The sequence below is a fragment of the Aphelocoma coerulescens genome, chromosome 4 (genome assembly GCF_041296385.1).
Source record: "Aphelocoma coerulescens isolate FSJ_1873_10779 chromosome 4, UR_Acoe_1.0, whole genome shotgun sequence".
Taxonomy (NCBI): Eukaryota; Metazoa; Chordata; class Aves; order Passeriformes; family Corvidae; genus Aphelocoma; species Aphelocoma coerulescens.
The window spans coordinates 5,178,170-5,195,594 of NC_091017.1; the positions used below are offsets into that span (position 1 = coordinate 5,178,170).

At 39.4% G+C, this 17,425-nt stretch overlaps 1 protein-coding gene across 3 annotated transcripts in view; it reads left to right on the forward strand.

Moving 5' to 3' along the window:
* The window catches only part of ADAD1 (adenosine deaminase domain containing 1), a 49,393-nt gene that overhangs the window by 6,794 nt on the left and 25,174 nt on the right, over window positions 1–17,425 (forward strand). Inside the window, exons 12-13 of one of the 3 annotated variants that reach the window (XR_011150429.1) lie at window positions 337–1,363; window positions 8,380–8,398. Coding sequence is in view for 1 of the 3 variants with exons in the window: in XM_069012607.1 (XP_068868708.1) it covers window positions 337–450 (114 nt within the window). In the remaining 2 variants the exon portion in view is untranslated. Of the gene's footprint in view, window positions 1–336; window positions 1,939–8,379; window positions 8,399–17,425 lie in introns of those variants that run through there. The other 2 variants (XR_011150428.1, XM_069012607.1) reach the window with 2 other exon arrangements.

The following is a 17,425-nucleotide window of genomic DNA, read 5'->3' on the forward strand; positions in this document are numbered from 1 at the left end:
TGAAATTTAAAGCTTGCTAATTGACTATTCATGTGTTCAGATTTGCACTGAATGATAATTACTGTTTGTTTTCTTTATAAAGGTATTACTAGAATTAAAAACACTGAAAAGCACTCAGAGCAATTTTTCTTTTCCCAATAAATGCCCAAAAGGAGTATGTTTTTAGAGTCTAAAACTTCCCCTCATTGTCAGCAGCTGAGGGAACTGTAAGATTTATGGGTATCATTTTTACAGTGTTTGCACTTATGCTTATTACATGTTAGTGGTAAAGAACACACATCTCTCTAACCATCATTCTTGAGATATTTCAAGGTCTGCCTTTTTTCTTCTTTCTAGATTAAATCTCAGTTGTACCAAGAAGCTAAAAGCTTGCTGCAGAGCTACTTAGAGGAGCACAGTTACGGATCATGGATTGTAAAGTCTCCACATATTGAACAATTCAGTGACTGATGGAGGTGGATTGGATGTGAAGTCTGTTTGAATGATCTGTTTCAGTAAATACAGTTCTGATTAGCAAAATATTCAACTTTAAGTTCATAGTCATAGGAAGAAAATAATTCCAGAACTGCTTCTTGCTAGTTTAAATGCAGTTAGTAAACCACATGTAACAGTTCAGTCTTTTCCCAAAATTGGTGTTTCTTCATAGGGTGGGCGTGTCCAACATCTTTATAAATCTTTGTTCTGCTCTGCCACCCCAGTGCCACCTCATTTCAGCTCCCTTACCCCCACTCCTACAAATCCCCACCCCATGGAATGAACATGTTTTTTTTCCTGATAGTTTCAGGATTTCTGCATATTGATTTTTGCTTTTTCCTGCCTTTTTCATAACTTTAGAAAAATATCAGTAAAAGCTGGCTTTCTTACCAAAAAAAAGCATACACACAAGAGTCTTTCAGAAACGAAAATTGGCAATCTGTGCTTTATCTGTAGGCATCCATCCTTTGCTAAGAGTTTTGTTTAGTGTGAATTTGCCAGGTGGCTTGTAGTTTATGTTGTTCTAGAAGAGTTAAAAACTAATTTGTGTACTTCCAAATGTGCAACCTGGAATGACCAGCTGTCACAAAACTCAACTGTTTTGTGACAATTGGTGTGTTTGATAGTGGATTTAAAGCATTATACAGGTGTCAAAGCTGTAAATAAGAAAATAATGCAATGTACTACAGCAGTCACCATAAACAAGGTTTTTTCAGCTTTTGTGGGTTGCATCAAACCCCATCAATGTTAATGCTTGTGGATGAGTTGGACTCCTGCACCCACAGATGACTTCATCACTGCACTGACAAGGCCTTGCGAAGTTGTCCGCGTACACAGTAACCTGGAAAATAGTGCCTGTCACAAGGGAATTTGCTTCCTTGTAATTCTGGTAAGAACATGGTAGTGTTGGGAGGGTGTTAAGGTGCCATGGTTGGAGCTGGTGTGATGCTGTGAAACACTGGTGTGTTCAAGCTAGACAGTACACCTGGATTATGTTCCTTGATTTCTGTAAATCGTGCAAGGGTGGGAAGTGTTCTTATACATCAGGAATAGCAAGTGTAGTGCTGTAGTCATGTTTTGCCTTATTAGTGTTGGAGGATTCTAAAACAAATTCCTCCTCCTGCTTGTTTTTTTTTTCCTTAATCTGGTTTTCTAACTAGTATGTGGAGTCTTCTGTGGAGGTGATAATAATGCTGATTTACAAGTTTTTGAAACTCGCTGACTTGTTACTACTTGATCTTCGACCTTTTTTTGGCTTACCTGCTCTCTTGTTTTCTGTTACTTCAATTTGGGAGGTTGTGTGGTGGTTGTTGGTTTTTTTGTAGCATGTGCTACACAAACTGCTTGTTCCATGTAATGTTTTCTTTCTAAGAATGCTTGGGAATGGCCATCATATTCCAGGCTAGAGCACAGTGTTGCCTTTTTGTAGGAGTGTTAAAAGTTCAATAAATGTCCTTGACAGTGTTTTAGCTGTACCTGCATTCATATACATGCTGGAAAGTGATACACATGTCAAGTCTGACATACCCATAGCATACCACTCGTGTGTTTGCATTCTGTACAATTCTGGACTGTTTTTCTTTATGGACTTAGACCTCTGCTGAGGTGTCAGCACCAAGGTATTTCTTGTAGTTAACCCAGAAGCCTTAAATATGTACAAGTATTGAGATTCTTTTGTGTACTTCAGCCATTTTATTAATTGAACAGTGAACTGAAATTTCCATGAAACTTAGGTGCTGCCTTAGGAAGAGAGAGGTTTGTTAGTGAAAAGGATGTGTTGTCCTGGACACGATCACTATGTCCTTGAGAAATGACTTGGATGACACCAGTGTAGATCCAGTTCTTGTATCCAGATTGTTCTTTGATTATGTAACAGCATGTGCAGCATGCACTCAGCTAGTAAATGAAAGCATGGAGGGGTTGCATCCAGATTTTTCCTCAGCTACTCAGTAATTTCAAAGCATACAATCCTACAGACCTGAGCAAGGCAAGAGTGCTGCAGCTCCAGTGCTGAGGCTGAAGCTGTATTCCCAACAGGTATGATTAACAAACTGTATGGGCACAGAGCAGGTGTGCATCATACTGATGTGGCACAGAGCAGACAGAGGCATGGGAGCAGCAGCAGCAGCCTGTGGCTGAGCTCAGCCTCTCTCCTCCCTGCTTGAGAAGAACTGAGCTCCAGGGGGAAGAATGAATGTACACATGGATATGGAGAAGGGTGGGTTGGTGTGTAGGGGTGTTGTTTCCACTTCCAGCCGCTCTACCTGACTCACACATGCAGAGTGACACACAGTGACATTTAGGAATGGTACTTCCCAATTCCGTGCCTGCACTGAGACTTTCCACATGCTGCTCTCTCTCACTTGGCTATTTCCCCCTTCTCACCTCCCTTCCGCAGTGGGATGGAGAGAATTGAGAGGCAGAAAGGCAAAGGTCATGGGGTTCACTGGAAGCAGCAGTGGTTCATGTGGGGGAAGAAAACTCCCAATAATAGGCAATAGTGGACAGCTCCCTCCACCATTTTCTCAACCAAAAGGAACTCCTCCTTGGAAGAGTGTCCCTTTCCTCCATCCCTGGTAATGATGTGCGATGATACAGAATGACCTCTGTGGCTTGGCCATGCCCTCTCCTGGATGCTGCAAAAACTTAACCCTGTCCTGACTGGGACCAGAACATTATTCATCCTTCCTACATACGAGCACAGGTATAATTCCACAGTCAATGGCCCTTCTTCCACAATGTTGGTTTGAGTTCCTTTGGTCCATCACTGTGGTTCTATCCATCCTAGATGTACACACAATGCATATGATACTACACAATCCAGCATTACAGACTGTTCTCACCCAAAAATCAAATCCCCTTGAGCTACACATCGTGTTTCCCCATCTCTCTGCATTACCCACCAAGTGCCCCTGGGTTTTTGGGCAAAAAGAATCCCACAGATGGTTTTGCCGCTGCTTGAGGCAGCACTAATAATAATGTTGCACATTGTATCATGTCACACCACGTCTCAGACTTCATACTCTCAGATGTCAGATGCATGTCACATAAATGTCACATGCCATGTATGTATACACCCATGTCACATCACATGTGTGTCATGTCATACATCTTAATTTCATACTAGAGCTGTGCAATCAAGCAGGAGAAGGCAGCTCAGGAAATCAGTTTTTATAACTATTTTAAGGGATTCTGCTGAGGTTTTTTTATAACTTACAGGGGCAAGGTAGGTCTAATAAAGTTGACCTTGTTAACCATTTTCAGATGCTTCTAACAACATCCTTTTTCTCTAAAGACATCTTTTAGAGCTTGGGCAAATACAGGAGCTGATCCTGCAGACATTTTAAGTATGTGAACCTGCCTCTAACTAGATGTAAATTTGACAGACATAAGTGACTACAACCATGTGTAGCACAAGCACCTTCCTCATGCCTCAGCTAGCTCTATGTATTAGTAGTCTATATGCAAGTATTTCTTTGAAAAAGTGTCTTGATGTGCTTGCTGGAGGTGCTACATGGGGAGCAAGCCAGCCTGAAAATGTTTTGAAAATCCACAGCGGAGTGTGGAAAAGTGCAAAAGTGGTGTGGTAATCCCCAAAACTAGAGCTAGGATAGGCAAAGCCTCCTCCTTCCATGACTGTAAATCTACAGCTGTCTCAGAATAGCCCAACTCCAGAGCAGTTTGTGCCAACCAAATGCCAAAGAAAGTATATGTTTTTATACTGCTTGTGTTTGTGAAATAGTGAGCTCCAGCCTCTGCCTTTCCTTATGAGTCCATGGGTGAATATCTCTTTACCATCCTTTCCTGCTTTCTGAACTATTTGACTGTTCCTATCTTACATAATGCTTACTGTTTAGGGACTTAGAAAATGTCTTTGTTATTCCACGTGGGATGTCCATCTTCACAGACTGACTCCAGGGTAGGTTTTACCCGATTGCCAAAGTTGAGGGCTCTTGTGCTTAAGGAAATGATAAAGGAAGCCTCATTTATAAAGGGAATTGTGTTTCATGAGAATGGCTCCTTCACCCTCTCTCCCTCTGGTTGTTGAGACCTGGGACAGCACTGCAGACAAATGTCTGAGCTGAGACTGGAAGAGGTTTGTTTGCAAAGCCATGTATTGCGTGTGATGCTGTTTCTTTCTGCATGCTACTTTTAAGAATTTATGGAGTAAGAAGGAATCTGTGTAAAGAGGATTTTTCTACAAAGATTGACAAGGTAGAAGGAATTCTTACGCAGAAGTTTCTTGCCTGTTTTCTCATCTTCTATGTCCTACTGTATTCAAGTATTTTTGTTATTACTGTCATCTGATTTGAAGAGAGGGTGGAGCTTATCTGTTTGTGGCTGAAGTGACTGACAGAATTTACTTTCCTGAGTCCTTGTGGGTGGGGACAGAGCAGTCCGTGGGAAGAGGAGTAGAGAAACAGACGGCAGTGCTGTGAGTATTTTCCCAGTTTTGGCAGAAAGCTGTCATTAACGCCTGTCTTCTCTTTGCAGCATGCAAGGGAACTGCTGTTTTTTCCATTGTTAGTCTGGTTTTAAGTGTAAGGTGAAGTACTCCATACCACACCCACCAGGAAAACGCATCAAAGTCTAAACGATAGCTGATAGCTGTTGTAGTAGGCTCACTCTCATCAGTTATAGCCTGCCTTGTTAGCGTTGATTTGGGGCTTTTGTATTGTAAAAGATGCTCTTACATTATCTCTTCCTGCATAAAATTACAGTGTCACATAACGGGGTCCCTCTGCACTGGGAGTAAGGACATTTCTGAGGTTCCACAGAAAGCTTTCTGACAATCCAGTGTGTTCACATGGATTTATACATTGATCATTAATTTTGTGTCAGTTGTTGTTCTGGGACCTCAGTTACCTTCACAGTTACTATGTCAGGTGTGTTACTGTTTTCATAATGTTTCCTTATTCTGAAGAATTTTGAGAACTGTATGTTTTGCTTACTCTCATGAGAAAAGCGTGTCCTGCAGAAAGCTGGTGTAGCTAAGTAGTACAGCTCAGAAAAAAAAAAAGATGGTTTTGGGTTTCTTTTTTGTGGGAGGTAATTTGGTACTATTGCTGTATACCTTGTGCTGCATGCCAGCATAAACTGGCATTTTTCTTAAAAAAGGTTATCTGCAGGTTTCTTGCTTTGAGTCTGGTACCTACACACTTGCATGCTGCTAAATGCTTCACTAGGGGGTTTTGTGTGTTTTTAAAAGAATATTTAGTCACCTGTAAAAAAGACACTATCATGTAACAAAGAAGACTCTAGACATCATTTTTATACGTCCATGCGATTTATTAAATATAATCTACAAGTAACTTTTAATAGGTTTTTCAATAAATAGTCATCTCATGTTGCTGACAAAGTGACAATGAGTTTTCCAAAGAACGTTGAGCCCCTAGGGCTTACAGAAAGGATCAAGTGTGATCTTAGACTGTCTTACCACCCACATTAAGTACATTCAGTGGTCCCAAAATGGACAAGCTAGTAGTATGCCAAATGGCAAAATACATAAATTATTCATAATTAAATACTTCAATAAATAATGTAGCAGTAAAAATAAAAATAGTTATACAATTTCTCTCAGCATAGATTGCAGGAAGCTCTCCAGTTCTTGGCGAAATTCAGGGAACTTTTTCTTCTCGTTGGATTCACACTTCTTGCATGTTGGGTTTGAGGAATTACCGACCTGCAATACAGAGAATTACATTGATTGGGGATAACTCTCTTGCTAGCTGGTTTTAACAATGATACATCAACTTCTGTAAAGATTTTACTTTAGCAAAAAATAACCCTTAATATTTGTAGCCTGAAGAGTACCCCTAAAATGCTACAAGGATCTCTAGGCCATGGATTTTATTTTAGTAGTATGTCAGGGTGTACTACATTCAGCCCTGGGCCCTCCAGTCATAAACTCATGGCACAGTTTTCAAAGCCATTGCTGTGTAAATAGTTGTTATGCTCCTAAAAGCAAGCTTTTGTCAGCATAAGATGCTTTGCATGATTCAACAAAGAAAACAAATGTCATATTTTGTTAAATGTTGGCTTGTATAACCAGTAGGGCTCAAATCTATTTTACTATATTACATTACCATGCAAATAGCTGTTTTCATGTAGTTAATTTTAGCATATTTTTGTATAAAACCCTGTATTTTCATGAGTTGATAACACAGATCTTGATGCATAAACACAGTGAAACACTTATTTCTTTTTTCATATCCTTTTTTTGGGTAGCACTTGTAAAAGATTGCCTACCTTCAAATTGTTAAGATTCCTTTCAATATTTGTAATATGACTCCAGTTCTTCTCTTCCACATCTTCTTTCAAGACTTTCAGTTCTGCCAGGTAACATTCTAGAGTTGCCTGATTGCACTCCTAAGAACAAAAGCAAAATTGTTATACGTGTGACTTGTTTTCCTTGTTCCAGTTTTCAAAATCTCAGTTCCCTGTTGTTTTTACTCTCATCTGGGGAACTGAGCTACTTGTTTTCTGCAGTGTATTACAGTTCATTTGTTGCCCTCAAAGTTGTATTGGGGGATGTTATGTGTGGCTTTAATTCTGTAGCTTTTGAAAAGTGAGTAATCTTTACAAGACACTTGAAGTGTTGCAATATCTCTTGGGGACAGAAAGCTGCAATAGTTACTCCTAGACCGAGTTTTACTCCTGGTTGCCATCGGAAAATCATGTGTTAGCAAACAGGTGGCCTCTCCTAGAGGCATCTTCAGTTGATGCACTTTAGTTGCTCTATCTAATGTCTGCATCAGAGCTGGCTTTTGAACAGGGTAAATTACTTTATGCATCACTTTTGCAAGCTATTTCAGGCACTCACTGACAGTATGTTACTGATCAGCCCCAAACATTTGCATTTAAGCCCTGGAGCTCTGAGGTAGTCAGGTCTTAAAGCTGCCAGCACATGAGAAAAGGGACACAGATAAGGAAGTGGTTGCAGAATCTGACTTTAAATCTGCACTGAAACAAAATTGTTGTTAAGTGAGAAGTCTTCTGAATTAGAAACTTACCAGAGGTTCAAAGCTGCTAACAGATAACTTGTGTAAAGCTTTTAATTAATTCCCAGTACTGAATAATTCATGCTCTTGTTTATTAGGCTGTTTGCATGCTGAATGAAAGGTAATACAAATCAGCAGCCTGTCTGCAGTAGAGTTGTACTTGGAACACTCTTTGCACGCTGATGTGCAGTGTTTTAGAGAGTGGTGACCACAATGATGGTATTCTTGTGGAAATATAAGTCTCAGGTATTAACTCAGTGCCATAAAACATGATTTATAGCTTATGTATCCAGAAGGGCTTGGTCAAGTTTTGTTCCTGAAGAGAATTAAGTAGAGCATAACTGAGTTTCATCAGTGGTGGGATATAAAAGACTTAGAACATCTTAAACAGAACCAACCAGTGGCTCTGCCTCTAGTTTAGATAAAATGTGGGTGATTTCATGTGGATACTGCTTTAATCTACTTCGAAGTCTGGTTTCATTCTCAGAATTGTTCCTGTCTTATTGCCTCCTGCAAATCTTATACCATCTCTAAATTGTTCATAAACCACTTTTTTCCTGTGAATTCAAGAATGTTTTAAGCAGGATGAATATGAAGTATTCATTTTATGTTACTTATTGCACAGAGGCAATGAGATAATATGGCATGTCAGCCTTTTAATGTTTGAGAATAAAAAGCAAAAGGAGAAGTTTCTTTAAGAAATTGCACTGCCTAAATTGAATTAAAACTAAACAGAAAATTCAAACTCACCTGTTTGTCGTTTGGTGTGTAAAAGTCAAGAAAATTCTGTAGAGAAGGGGGGGAAAAAAGTTAATTTTTCTGAAAAAATTACGTAGAAAAAAAGAAATACAAGTGAATTTTCAGATAGAAGAAAATCACCACTTACGTTCTCAATGTTTTTCAGCTGTTCTAAATCCATTATTGCATGGCTAAGAAGTTGAGCGGGCGGTGTTGGAGTCGTAGTAGGTGCTCCATAAGCTGCAGTCATGAGAATTACTGCTGCAATACAGCCAAAGATGAGGACTTTGCACATCATGTCAGTGTTGTCTGGATGCCAGTATTAGAGTTGGGATGGATGGTGAGAGCTGATAAGTTGTCATTAAGCTGTTTAGTGTATTTATACTCTTCTTTCTGGGGGGGAAAAAGATGGGGGCGTCACGAAGAAGAGGTTTTATTACACATTTTTTCATATGTTCTACCTGTATGGCAAGAATCATTACTTTTGTTTTTCCTCCCCTGATGACACTTTGGAATTTTTATCAAGCAGGAGGGATTTTACCTACATTCACTGGTTTAAGAGAAGCCCACACTTACTTTTGGCAGCCTCTCTTTGTGCTTTCTGCATGAAACACTTTTTCCCTCATGCGCTGTGCTACTCCCCCATAGAATAGGCCATAGAATATACTCCTGCCATACAAAATGTTGTCCTAAAGATGTATCATTTAATCATTCAGTTTATCTGTATACATCTACCCTTTCACAAATCCTGGGCTATTACTTTAGTGAAGAAGAAAGAAGCCTTCTAGTCTTAGTAATTGTTAATTAAACAACAGGAAGAAAGTTGACTTCCTGTCTGAAGGTGGTTTTTTTACCTGTCATCTTTCGCAAAGGCGGTGTAAGCTTAGGTGCCTAATTCAGTCTTTATAGCATCACATTTGAAACATTTATGAAAAAAATCCAGTTTGGGGAAGATAAACTATTTATTCTATTTCTGTTTATCTTAATGCTGTTCTTTTTTCATTGTGTGCAACTTTCACTTTTCTGCAGCTTAGAATGAAAATGCACCACTCTAAAATGTTTACAGATTTTATTGCTGATACCTAACCCACTGCATCTTGTGGTGTGTATCACAGCACTGAAGTTGAGAATAGGCAGTCCTTTGACACTGAACTCTGGCATAAATAGTATTGCTAAATTGTTTATCTTTTCTGCTTCAGGTGTCTTGGCTGATTTTTTCGGGATATGAGGTGTTTAAAATTCATGGTTTCCTTCATTTTGAGTGTAGTTCTGAGCCAAATACTCCCCCTGCTGCCCAGCAGGCTCTGACATTATATGAAACATGGTTCTTCTGCTCAGTGTGTTCAGCTGCTGAAGCTGTGTGGAATAAATTCTGGTTTGCACACTGCTGTGGTTTGAAGTTTTGTAGCATTTAGGATGTGCAGGACTGGGTGGGTGACTATGTTACCCCCGTTGCATTATGGAAACCCACATTACCTGTTCTGATCGTGTAATCAGAGTGGGTGTGAATCTGCTGGAAGTTGGTTAGAATACACTTTGGCTTGGATTAAATACAGCCATTACTATCATTCTTTTTATTAGTGTGTGTCTGTCCCTTAATCATTAACTTGGTGCTAATTAGCAGTGCAATCCCAGCTCTAGAGAACATCTTAATTTCCTGGTTTTGAAACAAATACAAACATTTCATATGTATGGTCATACAGAAGTCTGAATAGCTATTGTAGCTTGCAGTGTGTAGTATTTGTGCAGTCTGAAAACTTTTTCTGGCACCTTATATTTGTATATTGTATTTATTCTTGATAGTAAACCAATTTGTAATGAGCAGAGCTGCTGAGCACTGGCTTGTCAATTTTTCTTCAGTTTTCAACTGTTTTCTTTTGCAGGTCTTGGAGAACTTAGAGAAAAGAGAAAGCCTGAGTATTCTGTCCATATTTTTCAACGAGTTTGCAGCCAGGTCTGTACAAAATTGTGTACAAAACTGCACAAAATTGTGACTCTAGTCACAATTGTAGTCTAGGTGTAATTGGAATCAGCTTTTTATCTGTTCATTCTTTTCAAAGACCAGGCAGGAGGGTGGAATCTGAATATGCAGCATTTAATAAATTGTGCACAGGAGTTTGAGTGATGAATTTCTGCTTAATATGGTGCTGCAAGATTTGTGGCCCAACAGGAGAAAACAGCAGATCTTGTTTTGACCATTTTTATTGGATCTACCAGGTGAGGAGGAGATGGCTTGGAATGTATTGGTGAACTGAGGAACAGGAAACCCTCAGTCAACGTTAACACACAACTTGCTGTGCTGGTTGGATTTCAGTTATGCTCAGTCTGTGCTCATATTTATTACTGGGCAAGGAATTATTTGGGCTTTTATTCAGTGATTCAGTCCTCTCAGCTTCACCACAGAGCTGATTGCACTTTAACAGGAAATGAAGTTACTCTTTTAAATTGCCTTGGAATCACAGAGGATAAAGTAGTGCTACAAATGCTGACCTCGCAAAATCCTGCTTTTAAAAAGTATAGGGGCTAGGTACCAGTGACCATGTCTTACTGTGGGTGTTTTTATTTGGTTTTAATGCACTATTATGAAAAGTTAGTTGCTTTATATCTAATTTTATCTCTACATTTAATATTATTATGCTAAAACAGTGATATAAGAAAATGCACCCTACCTGAAAAGCTTTATCAAACACTTCAAAAGCCTTGCCTAAATTTTGAAGGAAGATTAATTAGCAATAAACACATATTTTAAAGGGAAACAGTATTTGTGGATCAGGAATTTGGAAAGGGAGAAGGTTGTGTCCAGCTGCTGTTTTAGTGGATTGTTTATACTTTTGGTAGTACTTTTGCTTAATTTAAAGGATAAGGGCTCATTTTCTCTTTTACAAAATGACTAAAAGTAAATTACACGCACTGACTAAACCCCTAATCTGTACAACTTCAAAGTCTGGAAAAGTTTTTACATAGGATCTGTCTTCTCTCAGTTCAGACTTATTTTTTGTCTCTTTCTAATCTGAAAACTTGCATCTTTCTTTTTGTCTTTTTTTTTTTTTTTCTTTTTTCATTTTCTGCCCTTGCAAACCTGATGACTGGTGAATTTTGGGGACAGGTTGTGGTTTCATTGAGGTATTTGGCATCTTGTTGATCAAGGTGCTTGCCTCCGCTCTCCATCCCAGAACAAAGCAGTATTCAGCTAAAGTGAATGTTTTGTTGGGTACTTTAGTTCATGTGCAGGTTTTTTTCAGACTCCTGCTATAGTAGCATACTGTACAAAATTACTGTCAGTAGAGACACAGGAACCACAGCAGAATTCAAATGTCTGACAAAAGTGATAACTAATTTTTTATTATGGCCTTTTGATTTAACTCTTTCTAACTGTGTGTAGAGAATTTTGGGGTAACAGAGGTTGGCTTCTGCTTGCAGATCTCATCATTCTAAGCAATTACCTGTAGAAAGTAAGCCTTTAGTATTCTTATTCTGCTCAGTAGGGAGACTCATGGAAACATGTTGAAGATTTGAATAAAGGATTGAGTGACAGTTGTTCTTCATTTGATTTTAAGCCATCAAAAGGAGACATTTACTGCTTTTTTTCTTCAGCCTTTTCTCAGTGTTTATCATCTTTTTGATAGATGCTACAAGTAGAATAGCTTCCAGATAAATGCAGTGGATTCCATCATGTATTAGAATTTAAATGTAGGAATGAAAAATGGATTTAGCTAGTTGACTTTCGTCCCTGATTAGGGCAAGTACCTGTTGTTTCAGGAGAAAATGCCAAAAAAACCCAACTCCAAAGTGAGTAATTCTTAGTGAATTTTTCCTGCAAGGATGTCAGTGGGGATTTTTTTTAAGAAAGACTTTTGGTTTTGGAGGCTTAACTAAAATGACCTGGAAATAGTTGACAACTGGGAATCTCTTCACAAACCCAATGTCTGATGTAATCTTCCATTGACAGGACCAACATTAGCAGGGAACACTTTAAAAATAAAAAATGTTCTAGTTATAAATGAGTCCATCCTTGAGAAAAGTAGCTTTAATCTCTCCTTAGGAGTGTGACACATGAGTTTCATCTTTCTAAAAATCTTGTTTGTAATTGTTGAATAGGTGTGGATTTAGTTAAGATATGGGGAGCCCGGGTGTTTCCTGTCACTGTAGTCTACTTTACAGAAAGTAAGTTTACAAAGGTTATGAACTTCAGAGTTGGTGTTTTTGTTTTCTGGTAAATGAAATGAAATGAAAATGAATTACTGTGAGAGGTATGGCTGAATGCAAAGTTGGGAAGGTTGATCAACAAAGGGTAAGAATTAGGGCTGGATGTTAAGATGGTGTGTTGTGTTTACACAGGAAATAGTTTATTTGTTGCATAATTTCCAGGTGAACTTGAACGGCTTTTTTTTTTGTCTAGGAATAATCTATCTCCAGGAGGTCCATCATATATTTACAAGGATGATTGGTCCTGTTTATTCATGTATTCCTTTTACATCCAAATGGACTTTTTAAGACTGTCTCCACAGTGAAGTGTTAGCAAAACTTTAGTTACCAACTTCATCTTAGTACAATATGCACCAAACCTGCTGAAAGTGTTCTTGGTATACCCACAAAATCATGCAAGTGTTAACCTCTGCTAGTTTTGGTTCACACTTCTTTTTAGGTGCAGAACTGTAGAGACCAATACAGATGCACAGTTGATGAGGCACAAATTTGTGGGGGAAAGCCAAATGGAGGTGTCCTGAAGGGAGGAAATCAACTGAGAGCATCCTGGTCAGCCTAATAGAAAAAGAGGTGCTTTGTTGTGGCTGGAAAAAAACCTGAGGTCTGTCAAATACTCTAGGGAGCTCGAATTAGAACAATGCTTGTTTTCATTTTGGAATGAGAAGTGGAGAGAAAGCCCAAAGGCAAAAGGTTTCTGATTTTTGATATTATTGTTTTGCAGTGGAAAAGAGGCTGCTATGTACACTGACAAGCCAGATTGTTGCCAAACTGTTCTCAGGGTTCAGATTTAAGAAACGTATGATAAAAAGCAAGTTGAACTTGCCCTCCTAGGTCATAAGGCCAGTGTCAGGTTATAGCCATACAGGATGTTAACAGACCACAAAGAAAGAACTGTGTTTTGCCTTGCTGAGTGCTGTGATAGTGCACGTGCTAGACAGATGGCCTAGATTTGTCACTACATAGGAACAGAAGATGTTCAGATACCCCCACAGTGCTGACTGGCTCGGAATTGTGCATAGGCATTGTTACGACATTGTTCCCATTTTCTCAAAGTTCCCTTTCTTGATTCCATTTTCCATTTGCTCACCTTTCCCACTTGCTTCAGACTGGATGTGGAATTTACTGGGGAGCAGCAGGGGCTTCCCCACACGTACTATTTGCTTGCTGTTGTACCCAAGGTATGATATTCCTGTACTTTCTTGAACCACTCCTAGGACCCACAGCACAAATGTTTGGCAGGTTCTGCACATCAGCCCACTGTGGCTGTGCGTGCTCTGATCGTGATTCCTGCTAAGTTTATTTGATGGTTTTACCTCTTGGTCCTGGAACTGGAAGAGGTTGTGAGTCTTCCTGTCTACCTCTGCTGTGACACTCAAAATCAGGTGGAACTTCTTCCACAAGAATTGCCTCTTTTCTAGCCTTTCTTTACTGTCCTATTTTTTTGCTGAACAAAACAACAGAAGTCTTGTTGCTCTTGCTTGAGCCCTTTGAAGTTCTGCTGTTCTTTGGAAATGTATCCCTTTCCCTTCTTCACCAAAACCAATTAGAAGTTGCCATTTGCTTTATTTTTGAGTGAGAGTTTTAAGAGATATCCCACAGAAATAATGACAAATGCAAATTTAATAGTGATTACAAGGGCAAATTTCCATACTAGTGACCTGGCACAATGTGAATTTGAACATAAAGCTGGAGAAAAAATATCTTTTGCTAGGAAAATCCTCTGTGTCAGTGGGATTCAGAGCTAAGGAAGGTTCCTGATTCTTTCCCTTTTACTCATGCTGAAAATAATTTTATTACCATAGATGGAGGAGAGCCGTCTTTGGTCCTAATGCAAATGCTGTAGTAGACAAGCTGAATTTCTTATATGTCTACAATGCTTTGTTGCTAAAAAAATTATTTTTCCCTTTCTGATGGCAGTTTTTATGAGTTTACATGTCTTCTATTAGGCACAGCAGTTCAACATCTCTAGTTTATTCAAAACCACTCAACACAAGTGTTTCATGTATAGAAAATTATGTTCAGTTGATTTGGCACAAGAACATCAGTACAGTGATCAGAGCTAAATTTATACCCTGCCCAAGGTCTCAATAATATGTGTGAGACACAATGAAGTTTATACAGTATGGTAACAGCATATTTCATAATTCAAGTCCTGTGGTGATTTTAGAAGTGCCTGCCCCTAGAGCTGCATGTCTGCCCCAGCCACGTCATGACCCCGTAGCCAAGTGAGCCCTGTGTGTGCGTCACCCTCCCTCCTGCAGCTTGGTTTTCTCAGAAAGGAAATGCATTTGCGTGGGCTGCAGAGGAGATTGGGTGTTCTACCTCGTCTCTGATCTGGACGATTGGGGTAGCACCTGTGTCAGCTCATGCCCAGCTCTCAGCCTCAGTGGAGAAATCAGATATTACAGTGTGGTTCTTCCCTTTAGTCTCTAAAGAGCGTCATAAAAGGCTCCAGAAAATCCATGGATCTTGGTAGAAGCAAGTTTTTCCAAGGTTGTGTTGGAATGGGGAGGGTAAGGTTCTGCAGCACTCAGCCAATTAGGAAACTGCGAGTGTTAAATTCCAAACCAGTGGAGACTTCCTGGGTGGCAAAATTGCAAGAGGTGTGAAACACTTCATACCTAGAACATATTTTCCGTCTAAATGCATGCACCATTATTGTTATTCATGTTATAACAATGCCCAGCCATGACCAGTGAAATCCCTTCTGGATCTTTCAAAATCCTTTCTGTTCACTGTATAAATACAAAAGGAGAGAAGCTGCTGTTGTGTTACATTGAACATTCTCCTAAGTAAAGATAAGTAATAATAATTCCTAGAAGACTTATGTTGAGCAGGATTAAGGTGTGAAGTCTTGCACATCAAGGTTTCCTGGAGTTTGGGAAAGGTGCTTTTACATTTCTGTGGCTCTGGAAGCAGCTTACAGCAAGGCAAAACTGAACAGCACAGTAGCAGAAAGAATGTGACTGATTTTCATGCTTGCTCTTCTGAAGCAATGGAATGTACTCTAAGGAAAGTGGGCTAAAGTATCCAAATACCATAAAACCACTTGGTCTGTGACCTCATCACGTTTCTTACCATTTACTTTTGCTCACTAATATTAAAAAGTGCAGGAAATTGAAACTTTGATCATGTAGTTAGAGGTTTCATAAGGGACCACAGTGATCTGATTAGAGTTTATAGTCATGCTTGGTTTCTGAAATCTTAATAGAATAGAAGTCTATTAAACCACAGAGTACCAGTTTCAATTACACAATTACAATGTGTTTTGGATGATTTGCTGCTTCAATAGCCAGATATGAAGGTCAATAGAATGTACTGTGGAAAGCGAGGTTGAAATTCTAGTGCTGAGTTCTCACTTGGTCTCTGGACTTTCTTCATGACAAATTTGGCAATGGAAGCAAAAGCAATGGAGAAATTTGCTGGGGTATTGGTCTTCCCACCGTTATTCAAATTACTGTACTTTTCATTTTCCATATCTTGCCGAAGGAAAGATTGACAGTGATTTATTGCTGGCAAGTGCATCATAGCAACTTCAGTCATATATTCCATAACCAAATGCATGAGAGAGTACGCATTTGGGCCCCCTGCGCTGTCCAAATCCCAGTTTAAAAATTTTAGTAATATAAAGGGTTTGATATCAGTGAACAGGAGCCAAGAAGTCCCTGAATGTGTCATTTTGTGCCTATTCAATTTCAAAGCTTTTTAGAAAAGATTGGATTTGGCATATCAGAAGTACAGTGCATGACAAAGGCTGCCTTCCATGAGGAAGAGTGGGGACCAGCGAATGTCTGATCAGTGAGAAGCTCCCTTTTTAAGCACAGAAAACACCAACTGTGGAACCAAGTATGAAAATTACTGTGGTTTATTCTACTGCAATCACCTAATTATGCTTCTGGACATTGGAGTGACATTTGCATCCAAATGCTAAGGTGTTGCTTTCTGGAAGGGGAGAGACAAAGGTGGGAGAGGAGGATGGGATGGACCAAAGGAACCAACGTGAAAACAGATAACATGTATGCACCTTCCACCTGGGGACAATAGAAAGCAAAGGATTTCAGTCTGCTGCAGAATGTAGCCCATGGATATCACAGAATATTCTCAGTTGCAGGGGACCCATCAGGATCGATTCCAACTCCTGGCAATGCACAGGACACCCCAGGAGTCACACCATGTGCCTGACAGCGCTGGCCAGATGTTTCTTGAACTCTGTCAGGCTTGGTGCTGTGACCACTACAGCCCTGGGGAGCCCGTGCCAGTGCCCAGCCACCCTTCAGGTGAAAAACCTTTTCCTGAGACCCACCCTAAACCTTCTCCGGTTCACTTCAGGCCATTTCCTCAAGTGCTGTCCCTCGTCATAAGAGTGAAGAAATCAGTGCCTGGGCCTCCACTGCCCCTTTTGAGGATGGTGAAGAACCCAATGAGGTCTCTCCTCTGTCTCTGCCAATAAAAATAGGATGTAAATATCTTGGGACATTTGAGGATTTCCTGTAGGGAGAGTTACACCTTAGATGCTCAGTACATGGAACTGCTACTACGCATTATCACAATAATAATAAAAAAAGGGCTTTTCAGTGTATTTGTTTCAGATTTAGGCTACAGGAAGAAAAAGAAGGTGAACATGCAATTTTGTCATTATTTTTATTCTAGAAAACTGCTATTATATTTATGCTAAATTTATATAATTACTTCTTATTGCAAAACATTCTTTTTTTAGCCTTTAATGATGGCTCTAATGCAAGCCATTTGTTTCTAAATTGAGGTATAAAGATTTGAGCCAGATACTGAAATAAAGTATTGAGCTTTTGTCACTGGTTCCTAACCCTTACTTCCCAGAAGCCTTTCCTGGTAATTAGCTTTCCATGCAAAATAGGAGCCTTTTATCAGCTTTTGAGTACCCCAGACAAAGCTCTGTGTATTTCCAGAAGGAAATTAAATATTATTGCTAAGAAACATCTTGTATTCAAAAGATTTTGTGATTATGTTTTGATGTAATTTTTTTTTCA